Consider the following 12561-nt stretch of genomic DNA (forward strand, 5'->3'; position numbering starts at 1 on the left):
ATTCTCTGAATTCTTGTCTATAGTTTCTTTTTAAAATGCTTGATGCTTCACTTTTCTGTTTGGCAAAGCACTTTGGTGTGATATGAGATGCTGCAGAAATTACAAATGCTCTTACTAATATTGTTATAATATTATTGATAAACATTTTCATGTTTTATTGTTCTTTGAAATATTTTTAAACCCTTCGGTGAGACGGTGTGTCACGAATAATGATTGATATATGATATAACGAAAATAACGACAGGTAGTACCTAAAATTAGTTGGATTACATGAATATCTTGGTTGATCAAAAATGTAATGGGTCAACAATGTAATGTCAGGATGCTGACAACATACAGTAAAAGTTTGTGTACTGCAGTCCTGTGAGATAAAGGCCAGTGTCGTACAGTTGTTTTGGTTCTAAAGTACTGGGCAATACTCTTCTGTGTTAATAATGTCATTCAAAACCCTTGTGTTTCTATTCAAATTAGATGCCAGTTTAATGGGACATTGGTTTTTTTTGTTTGTTTGTTTTTGTCCTCAGTGATGGCTCAACTCAGGCTCTGGGTACCTGCCTTAGAGACTTCCGAAATAAACCGTATCCTATCCGTGCCAAGATCACGTATTACAAAAAGACATTGACGGTAAGCAACGGTATTTCCTTTTTCTTCTCTTTTCTGTTCAAATCCAGCAGAAACAGTTGTGACTCGGTTCATCAGGTCACATGAGATGATGTTTAATAGCGGGAATGATCGAGCCCTGAGACACTCATTTTATTTATAGAAAATGACCATTGAACTTCTATAAAATGTGGCAACAGTGTTATTTTTCAGAATTGTAAATATTTCAAACGCCTGTAATGTGACAATAAAAACAGTTCAGTGTCTGCAGTTTTTTTTAATTTTTCTGGCAGTAATAGTGCAGTCAAACCAAGAAAGGGATCTTCAAATTTCCAAAATTGATCTTTTGATGTAACTGGTAAAACTAAATCAAGAAGTAGTTTTTTAGCCAAAATTTTGCTGTAAATGGAAAACTACTGTAAAATCAAACCCTAATCACAATCACGAGGGATTAGAAAGTCACAGCGCAAACTATAAATATTAGAGACACACCAAGAAAGGTTCCATATCATACACACTCTTTACTTCCCATTCAGTTGGATTGAGGTATTCTTGGTACTAAGATTTCTTTTAATTAAACCCCCCCCCCCCCGCTCTCTTTGCTTTCAGGTCCTGATCAATAACGGTTTCACCCCTGAGAAGGAGGACTATGAGTTCTGCGCAAAAGTGGACAACATGATCATTCCACTTTCTGGGTATTTCGGCATCTCCGCAGCCACAGGAGGACTAGCAGGTCAGGGCTGAAACACTACCCAGAATTTCTTTATGCTGTGAGCTGTTTTCTTTCACGGAAGTCAGAGAAGGATCAGTACGGCTTTGAATTGATTTTAACCTTTTGACCTTTCATTGTTTTTAAATTGTAGTTTTGTAGAAGAGTATCACAGTATATTTGCCTGTAATTTTAATATTTTTGTAATGTTTGCTATTCTACACCTACAAAAAAGTAGTTCCACAACGATCTTTGGGATCATTGTCATTGTAGAGAGCCATGTGTTTGGTGTAGTAATAGTTTATATGTATGCGACCATCAGTGCTCTGTGGTCACATACATATATGGTCCATATATGTGGACTCTGTGGTCCATGCTTTTAAATCCGAACTCTTATTTTGCAAAGAGTTACAAATGAATCTTGCCATATACTGTATACAGTTCAGAATCGGCAGATGGATTTTATGTTGGAAAAATAATAATCCCAAACAAGGCAAATGTATCAGTCGTTCATTTCGATTTCGTATTTTTTTTTTTTTTTTCCTCCTTCAGATGACCACGATGTCTTATCATTTCTGCTATTCAGGTTAACTGAGCCTGGACAAGATCTGGTAAAAAAAAAATTTTTCCCTCCCCCCCAAAGCGCATACACACACACACTCTTAAGTGAAATTACAAAGGACCCTCAATACTTATTTCATAAGTGTTCACCAATTACTTCATTCTTTTGTGGGGCGTAATTGGAGTAGGAGTGTGTGTGGTGCAGTAGGCCTCTGCTGAGTTTTGAATGCGTGTTTTGTTTCATTCTGTGTGTGTGAAGCCCACACCAGAACAAGAGATTCCTAAAGAGGAGCAGGACAAGTACCAGGAGGAATTCCAGAACTTCCAACAAGAGCTGGACAAAAAGAAAGAGGAGTTCCAGAAGGAGCACCCTGACGTCCAGGGGCAGCCCTGTGAGTGCCCCATCAATTCTAACCTCCAATCTGCCTATTACAACACTACAACACACTTCTCACTCTTCTTAGCAAGTATTCGCTTGGATATGTAGAGGGAAAATTACTGTTAAGTGGGAAAAAAACCGTTGGAAAGAAATTTTCCTGAAAGGAGCGCGTGTTAATTTGAGGAAAACAAGAATAAATAATGACCATTTGTATTGATGTTCCTCAAGTTCACGTCCGCTTTCACAACACACTTCTTCATGGTCCTAACTACACCATATTACTGACTTTATTACTGCCAAATGATAATGCCAACAGTTTGATCTGAGTGTTAAATATTCTACAAATATATCTTCTTTCATTTAAAAAAATACAAAACTAACAAATGTGGAAGATATTGAAGATACTGAATATTGTGAGTTGATGATGTGTTCTTTGTTTTGTCTGTCAGTGGAGGACCTTTATGAGAGTGTAGGAGATCGTGAGATCCGTCAGGTGTTTGAAGGACAGAACCGGATCCATATGGAGATAAAACAGCTGAACAGACAGCTGGCCATGATCCTGGACGAGCAGCGGCGCTACGTCTCTGTCATTACAGAGGAGATCTCAAAGCGAGGAGTTCAGTCTGGACAGGTGGGGCCTTAGTGTTAACTGCAGTTTAGTTACTAAAGGGTTTACTGAGGTTATAAATTCTGTGTGGGTTTATTCCAATGAAGTTAAGGGACATTCTAGTGTAATACAAGCATTTAATTAGAATTTTATATTATTTATAAAGGTTCTAAACAGTATTATTATTATTATAAAAGCTGTGTTATTGTGGGGGTTTTATATGTACGTAATTCCTTATTAAAGGTACGTCATCAGAAGGTAAATGTATTTTTATCTGCAGTTTTAAAGGCAGTGTTTTGGGGACAATTATAATTTGCCATTATTTGAATTCAAAATATTCATAAGCCAAGACGTGTTTGCCAACATTTGTGAGTATTGTGTAAATTTGACTTATTTTTTTAAAACAGATAGAGATTTCCTAAATGTTGTTTAAATATTAAATGCTGAATGTCCCAATCTTAACAAAAATCTTTTGAGTGTTTTAATCATGATAGAGTTAGACTAATGCAGTTTTAGGAGTCTATTCCATTGGTGTAGTGTGGTATTCCTCTCTCAGCTGGGAATTTAATGCTTGCCTACATCACGGTCAAAGTCTGTGATGCTGTACAGTATTATACCAACCACTGTCTCTTCATGTTCTTGAGTGTAAAAAAAACAGTGTCCTGAATATTGAGGTAATCTGTTGTTACAGGTTCCAAGTCAGGAGATAGACACTGTGATCTCCACACAGCAGGAGCTCCTTCGTAACCTGGATGATCTGAGGTGAGCCCCTTCACGTCACCACTTTGTTTTCTAAACAAGCCCCTAAAACTCTTATTCAGAGCAAACAACTAATAAAACCCAGCAACCTCGGTGACTGAAGCCAAAAATCATATTCTCAAGTCAAATCCTGCTAATCAGGCCATTGATTTAAAAAGAAAAGAAAAAAAAATTTACACCCCACCCACTTTTTAAAATAAATATTTATATATATTATATTTTTATATTTCTATCATTTTTATATACTGGTAATATATATAAATGGCCTTAAAACAAATTAATGTCTTTTAAAGTGATTAATCACTTAATGGCATGCATGACAGCAATATATAAATAGAGAAAGAGAGAGTGGAGCTTCCCACCTGCCTCTCTCACACGTTCCGTCTCCCAACACTGAGCTGGAGCGCATATTTTTGTTTAAAACTTCAGTGTGTGGTGGTTTGACTCGTAGCCCCTTGCTATGTTATGGTCATGAGAATACTTTTCTAGATTCAAACTTTCTGTTCTCAGTCTTTGGGCCTAAGCAGCCAGCGCTCTGGACATGCTTTTCTCTACTTACTTACTTACTTGGTTACTTACTTATTTAGTTACTTAGTTACATACTTACTTATTTAGTTACTTAGTTACATACTTACTTATTTAGTTACTTAGTTACTTAGTTTCTTACTTATTTAGTTACTTATTTAGTTACTTAGTTTCTTACTTATTTAGTTACTTAGTTTCTTACTTATTTAGTTAATTAGTTACTTATTTAGTTACTTAGTTACATACGTATTTAGTTACTTAGTTTCTTACTTATTTAGTTACTTGGTTACATACTTAGTTACTTGGTTACATACTTATTTAGTTACTTAGTTTCATACTTATTTAGTTACTTAGTTACTTATTTAGTTACTTAGTTACATACTTACTTATTTAGTTACTTAGTTTCTTACTTACTTAGTTACTTATTTAGTTACTTACTTACTAAATTAGTGTTACTAAATTAGTGCGGCCTATATTTTTCTTTGTGTTTCAGTATGTGGCACTGTTTAAAAAATGTATTAATATTTTACTTTAGATTTCATTCAGAATGGGGAAATTATATATATATATTATATATCTTTGAGATCTGAATTTCTACAATAAATATATTTTAATTACCTTTATCCTTTGCATCTCTACTGGCTTCTTTAAAATATGATTATTGCATTTATTGCATCTTTTTAAACTGCCTTCTAAATGCCATAATTACTATAAGAGGCATAAACTGTCTGGAAAAAAAGTAGATGTGTGGTTAGGTTTGTAGCGATGTGCTGGACTAGAAAAGGATAAAAGGCTAAGTTAAAATGTTAAGATTTAACTGTAAGTATGATTTGTCCAATTCAAACCAAATTATATTTATGATCTGATAAACCTGCTTCTATAATCCAGATTAAACTATTGTGGCCACTGTGAAGAAGTGATCAGTCATAATTTGACTGTGTTTAAGTCACTGACCTGTTTATTAAACTATTGTTTTGTGGCTTTTTGATATTACCCTGAGAGTAGACTTGGAAATGCTGTGTTTATAACTCCTTAACTGTGAAAATAGAAGATTAGTGAGAACAAAGACTGTAGTGAGAATTCCTTATGATCTTCTGTGATCAAACTAAACACGCTGTTAGACCTTGTTATTGTGTTTTTATGAGATTCAAGTCTTTGTTTGTAGCTTGGATTAGTAGATTAGGGTGTTTTTTGTTATATGTTGGTGGCCAACTGCAATGAACACATGCTTGAAAATAGAAAACTGAATGTACAGTCTGGTGAATCATAAACTTAGATTATCATCATCTTTATTAATCTGAATAGATATATGACAAAATCAGTCAACCGTTATTTGTCCTGCTGCTCACAGTACTCAGTGGTAAGATCCTTATTTGTATCTGCGTGTGTTTCTGCAAAATCATTACTGCTGAGAAAATTATGATGACAACAAAAACAAAAAACTAGTGTCAGATGATTAAAATAATTGGTTGCAATTATTTTGTGTAGTTAATCTAGATTCATTCATTCATTGTCTGTAAGCGAAACCCACGCAGACACAGAGAGAACACACCACACTCCTCACAGACAGTCACCCGGAGGAAACCCACACAGACACAGGGAGAACACACCACACTCCTCACAGACAGTCACCCGGAGGAAACCCACTCAGACACAGGGAGAACACACAACTAGTCCTTCACAGGGCGACACACACTCACACATTCACTCACACACACCTACAGACACTTTTGAGTCACCAATCCACCTACCAACGTGTGTTTTTGGATTGTGGGAGGAAACCGGAGCACCCGGAGGAAACCCACGCAGGCACAGGGAGAACACACCACACTCCTCACAGACAGTCACCCGGAGGAAACCCACGCAGACACAGAGAGAACACACCACTAGTCCTTCACAGGGTGACACACACTCACACCTATGGACACTTTTGAGTCACCAATCCACCTACCAACGTGTGTTTTTGGATTGTGGGAGGAAACCGGAGCACCCGGAGGAAACCCACACAGACACAGAGAGAACACACCACACTCCTCATAGACAGTCACCTGGAGGAAACCCACGCAGACACAGAGAGAACACACCACACTCCTCACAGACAGTCACCCGGAGGAAACCCACGCAGACACAGAGAGAACACACCACACTCCTCACAGACAGTCACCCGGAGGAAACCCACGCAGACACAGAGAGAACACACCACACTCCTCACAGACAGTCACCCGGAGGAAACCCACGCAGACACAGAGAGAACACACCACACTCCTCACAGACAGTCACCCGGAGGAAACCCACGCAGACACAGAGAGAACACACCACACTCCTCACAGACAGTCACCCGGAGGAAACCCATGCAGACACGGAGAACACACCACACTCCTCACAGCCAGTCACCAGGAGGAAACCCACGCGAACACAGGGAGAACACACCACACTCCTCACAGACAGTCACCTGGAGGAAACCCACGCAGACACAGAGAGAACACACCACACTCCTCACAGACAGTCACCCGGAGGAAACCCACGCAGACACAGAGAGAACACACCACACTCCTCACAGACAGTCACCCGGAGCGGGAATTGAACTCAGGGCCCTGGAGCTGTGTGACTGCGACGCTACCTAGATTCATTTAAAATGTTATTTCCTAATAATTGACGTTGATGTATACAAAAAAATGCATTTAGTTACAGACATCAAATTCAGTAAAATGGTTTCCTAACAGGGACCGAGAAAATGTCGTCTTGGGAAAAGCTCGACACAGAAAATAGAGCCACATTACTAGAACGCAGGCTGAATAATACTTAAACATGCTTCAGGTGAAATTGTTCTTTATTACACTTTGTGATTAGCCAAACAGGAGACAGCAGTCTGGTTTTGGTTTGTGCACAGGAGGTTGTTTAAATTGTTTCCATAGCAAGTTGAAGCCCTGGGGAAGGGTCTCTGGAAAATGTGCAATTACAAACGTACTGATAGAACTATGACTGGACAGACCTGTTATATGACCAGTGGTGTCCAAAAATCATTTTATCTGATCAAGTTCTATTGAATGTGTGTCAAAAGAGTTTGTATTTGTATTTCATATTTTGCCATGAATTTAAAGTGTTTAGTTGCTATTAACCGTGTCAGAATTGCAAGGTGAATGGACCATGACAAGTCCTTCAAACTAGTTTGGGCTACTTTAACTTCCTTTGTAAAGCACCTGACTGTATCATCCAGAAGTGATTAACACTTAGCGTCGTAGTTTTGCTCATTGGAGTTAATCCAGTGCTCCACAGTGTGCTGTCCTCAAACGGACAAAACCCTCCGCTGATCTGAATCATCCTGTAGATTACAGAAGAAGCCTTAACCTTCTCTCTGAAGGGTGAATTAATTTATTGACCCTGTTAGTCCTCTGAAATTGCTTGCCAGGACAAAAAGGCTTTCGCCCCAATATATAGGTCGTTTGCAGTAGATTGCAGTAAAGATTAGATGAAGGCTTTAATAAACGCTCACTTTGTCACTCAGGGGAGCTTTACGTCTAATGATTTTTGTTCCCCCCTTGAGAAACAGATTTGATTTTGTTTGGGTTCCTGGCGAACCTCCACTCGGCGTTTTGGGAAGAAAAGGAAGCATCTTAACACTGTTCATCCTCGCAGGATTAGACGAGGGTTTTTAAATATATCCATCGTACACAGAGATGTACATGCTCTGGTTCTGATTACTTTCTTGTCTCTGTGTTTCCCCAAGGAGCCGGACTTAATTCACGACTTAATGTTCGCTTTCATTTTTCCTTTTTAATATTTCACTAATCGCCTCAGCCTCCTTAAGACGACTCGCCGGGACAAGGATTTTCATGACCCCCTGACAGAGGAAAAGTGTAATTTAATCACAAGACATGATCTTAATTTGAAGATATGTTCATGATTAAACGGTTAAGCGCCTCCTTATTAATTTATTTACTTATGTATTTATTCATTTGTGCTCTTTTTAAAGTGCACTCCTGAGGCCTGTTTTGCAACATCTTGAGTAGATTTTAATAATGCAGCAAGGTAAATGTTGAATTTTAGTCGATTTTACACAAGATTACAAACAATAATCACTTTGTACTTTCACATACGCACTGACACTGTAAGGGTTTTCACATTATGCAGAGAACAGTCTCTGGGATTAAAGATGAATTGCAGATGGAGGGCAGGAAGTGATATTTCAAAACAATTTACTCAATTCATTTGAAACTACTTTACTTCATAATATCGCCTGAATTAAACGTGGGACGATCTGGAGCCGATGCACTGGAGTGGTGTTTGTGATCTAGAGCTAGTCGTCCAGCGCTGTTACCAGACTTCGCTAATATTTCTGCTACACGATGCCGTCAGGTCCTCGCTACACTTCAGCTTCGAGTGAAGCCTTCCCCGAAGACTAGAAGCTGTTACTGCAATACAGAAGGACAAACTTGATTTTCAGAGCACCGTCGCGTGAACAAATATCAACAAACTTGTGGCTGCAGAGTACGATGACGAAATGTACAGTACCCATTCTGTAGATAAGAACCTCAGAAGCTTTCAGAAGGCCCTTGTTCTTAGTCTGAATGGGTATGTCTTAATCATGTGAAATATGTTTAAGAGGGGGAACATGGCTTTAGAAGGATTAATTTAGCCATCGTTGCTTCTTTTGGTTGCAGGGTAATTTTATTTCCCTCTGAAAATGAGGGATATATGGCCTTTTGGGAGCATTAAGAGGAGAAGGATTTAGAGATTAGATGGGGACAATTCAGTGTAATATGAAGATTAGGAATTTGATGTTGCAAGAAGTTTGCTGTGGTCATTTGACGGTGTAATCAGGGACACGGTGTTAATCTGCAGTAACGTTCTACCACCACTAGGAGCACAGAAGGTAGGGGACTGGTCACGCAGCAGATCTCTGGTTCTGCTAAAAGGAGAGTTCAGTCAGAATGAATCTAACTTGGGTCTGTGTTGAATTCTGTAGAGTCTGGCAACTTCAAACGAATCACTTTGGTTTCAGACTAATTTATCAGTAGAATCAATGGAGTTATGAGTGATGTTTGACTGATTTATTTTGAAGAAATGAATATATTGAGGGCATACCGTGTGGGAATAAAGAATTAAATTATCATAGTTAAAATGACAGAACAGTTGACAGCATTCGCTTAAATTGTGTCAATGAATGAATGAATAATACGCTGCTGATCTGAGTGTAATAATATGGTGCCCATGTCTCTGTTCTTGTTTTTTACAGAAACACATTCTCAGCCTCAGTAAAGCAGCTGGCTGTGGGTTCACAGGGCAATGCCGGAGGTTTGGGTTCATACGAAACAGTCCAGCACTTCAATGACATTAAAGAACATCTCCATGTCGTCAAGAGGAACATCGAGCACATCATCCAGAAAAGCACGGTGAGGAATGAGAAATATCGACTTTACGCCAGTAATTCTAATTCCAAGATGGTTTTACATATTTATACAATATACTTTCAGTTTTAGAAATATTTTTTACATTTTATTTTTCTCTACGATTTTTATTTTAATTGTTGCCAAAATCTGGATATCTTTCCAGTTTTCTTTGTATGATATTTTTTTTCCTCTTAAGTTGTACAAAGAGTAAAAAAAATTGCACCTGATTTATAGAAAATGAGAATGTTTTATTAAATGTGGAATAAAAAGTTCAGAAAATATGGCCTCGTTAAATACCACGTGAGTACATTTTGATCTTTCTTTAATGAGCAATCAAGTTGGAAGTTGTGGGAACTGCTGATTTGTGTTTTTTATTGTTATGAAATAAAGATTGATTGATTGTTAATTCTGTGTGATGTTCAGGGTCCAGCTGAGAAGTTAAAGTGTCCAGAACCGCCCCCAGCACCAGCCTGTCTCACCACCTCGCACTTTGTGATCTTTGTGGTCGTTCAGACGCTGCTGTTTTTCGGCTATATCATGTACAAGTGAGTGACCACTGCTTTTCTTCACTGTTGATTTAAAAAAAAAACAAATGTAAAGTTAGTTTTTTAAAATATTGCTGAAATAACAGCTAGCGTTTATTACGTAAAATAAAAAAATTAGGCTGAAAGTGCATTTAAATGTAATATTTAAATAATAAAAATAAAATAATAATGGGATTTAGCACTGATTTACTCAGATGAACCTTTTTAATTGTATAGAATTTAACAGAGGTGTTTATAAGTCAAAATGTACATCATTGTAAAGTCATGCACATTTTTTTAATTTTTACTGTTTGGTCTTTTTAAACATTTTGTCTCTGGCCGGTATTAAAAATAAAATGTGTCTCTGAAATAAAACAAGCTAAAAGCAATATCTCTTTTCTAACTATGTCAAACCAGTGTAAGCTGAGGGTAAAGAGATGGAAAACAACTGTATTGTATATCGCTGGAATTAGGACTTTTCAAGGAGGGATTTCAGATATCATTTATTATCATTTTCATTCTCTTACTCTTTCTTTCTCTCTGCAGAAGCCAACAGGAAGCAGCAGCGAAGAAATTCTTTTGATGAAAATGCCTTGAGTGGTTATGACAGCACAGTGTAAATGAGGGATAGTTTTTGTTTGTGTTGTATTGTTTAAGGACCTGTAAGTTATTATACTTGAAAAAGTATTTTGTTTGAGTGTTTTTGGTTTTTTTTTTTCCTTTGGTTCTTTTTTTTTCCATTTTAATTAATTTTTTTATTTGATCTGAATTGTACAGTGCGTGAGTGACTGACTGAGATTTTCCACATGACCGTCATGAAAATGTTTAGGTTGAAGAAGCCCAGATATAATGTAATATATTCATATATTAGTGTTCAGAAAGTATTGTTGGAATTATGTTCCGGATTTGTACATCACTGTGTTTCTACATGATTTTGCTGCAGGAACTCAACCACTGTCCCCTGAACATGTTGCTGTACTGAAGAGAGATCGTCCTTAGCTTCGGGGAGAAAAATAATGTATTCCAGTTTTTGTAGCCTAACTGTCAAATCTACCAAAAAGAAGGAAAAAAAAAAAAAAAAAAAAAAGCCAAGGCCCAGGTCTCACGAATATGTTTAGAATTTTTTGAAAGTTGGAAAATATATATTTTTTTCTCAAACAATTTACATAAACAGAACACAAACCTACATTTGTGTCTCAATGGTTTTTTCTTCATTTTATGAGCTTTGCTGTCGAACGTGTCCATGTCAAATGTCTCTCGTAATAACAGTTGTATCAGCTTAGAATAGTATAAAAAATTCTAACTACTTATTGATTTTAAAGCAACAATATAAATTTAAAATGGGTTTCCTTCAGAGCCTGGTGGCATCGAGTGTAATCAGGGAAGGCTCATTGACGGGCCGTGAAGGCTAACAACTGGGAGAAAAATTCTTGGGGATCAAATAAAGAATAGTACACTATGTCCAATTTATTATTATTAGAAAATCGATGTCTCTTTATGAAGACGTAATGCCAACTCCAGTGTGTTGGCTTGAAAGGTATAAAGGCCTGCTCGGGCTAATTAGCATTAACACCATAAAGTATTATTATTAAAGAAATGGGATTTGGACATTAATAGATCAACCATGACCCAGATCTATTCTGAGGTAGGAGATTTTAAAATAGTGACGGTAAATAAAGTGCTGAGGGCTATTTCTGAGCTGGGCTATTTGCTACAATTTTCTGACAAATGGCAGTTAATGCTCTCCTACTAGCGTGCTGAGCTCAATACTTCTCTGCAGTTACAGAGGAAGATTGTCAGTCATATTTGTGTGTGTTAGGGGGTGGCCACTGTGTGGGTGGGTGATGTGTCCTGTGTTAATGATGCGGGACACCTTTGGCACTTCACCCAAAACACACTGCCTTTTCTAAAGATAAATAAAGACAAACAGGAACTGATTAGCACTGTGTAAACACGGATCATGCTAGCTTACTCCCACTAGTGTGGATTCATTGTTAGTGTTGTTGGCACCTCTGGGTGAAGTGTTCCTCCTTCCTCTAAGGATTAGAGCTCAGAACACTTTCACTGCCTTAATTTCACCCACCTCATTAGCAGTTTGTAAGGGATTGTCTTAATTGTTAAAACAACAGCAGGAAATCCTCCAACTGGGACACTTTAGAAATGATCACCGTAAAACCTGAGTTGTTTTCATTGTCTTGGCTACAAATGACTCTTGTTAAACACAGGAAAATGCCCTTATGCTAAGGATCTTATATGGTACGTTACATATTAAAGCAAGTTAACACTCATTCTACTGAAATGACATCACACCAAAGTAAATATTGTATTAACATTAGAAGTCTTTCAGGCTGCAAAACCAGGTCCTTAAACTGTGTTGTACTAATATTAATGTAATACACCACATCTGATAAACTTGGCCAGATAGTGTGGGGAATTTTGCCAGTTTTACATCAGTTCAACGTACAGCGGTGGTAGCTCACATGTAGAAAAGTATGAGCACCATAAAA

General features: G+C 37.5%; 1 protein-coding gene across 1 annotated transcript in view; it reads left to right on the top strand.

The window, feature by feature from the left end:
- The window catches only part of lman1 (lectin, mannose-binding, 1), a 28731-nt gene extending 17520 nt beyond the window's left edge, over window positions 1-11211 (top strand). Inside the window, exons 6-14 of the mRNA XM_066645812.1 lie at window positions 525-624; window positions 1210-1333; window positions 1862-1920; window positions 2130-2262; window positions 2699-2880; window positions 3548-3618; window positions 9377-9533; window positions 9954-10075; window positions 10601-11211. Coding sequence (XP_066501909.1) covers window positions 525-624; window positions 1210-1333; window positions 1862-1920; window positions 2130-2262; window positions 2699-2880; window positions 3548-3618; window positions 9377-9533; window positions 9954-10075; window positions 10601-10637 — 985 coding nt within the window. The 3' untranslated portion in view covers window positions 10638-11211. The remainder of the gene's footprint in view (window positions 1-524; window positions 625-1209; window positions 1334-1861; window positions 1921-2129; window positions 2263-2698; window positions 2881-3547; window positions 3619-9376; window positions 9534-9953; window positions 10076-10600) is intronic.
- The last annotated feature ends 1350 nt before the right edge of the window (window positions 11212-12561 follow it).

The sequence above is a fragment of the Hoplias malabaricus genome, chromosome 15 (assembly GCF_029633855.1).
Source record: "Hoplias malabaricus isolate fHopMal1 chromosome 15, fHopMal1.hap1, whole genome shotgun sequence".
In the NCBI taxonomy this organism is placed as follows: Eukaryota; Metazoa; Chordata; class Actinopteri; order Characiformes; family Erythrinidae; genus Hoplias; species Hoplias malabaricus.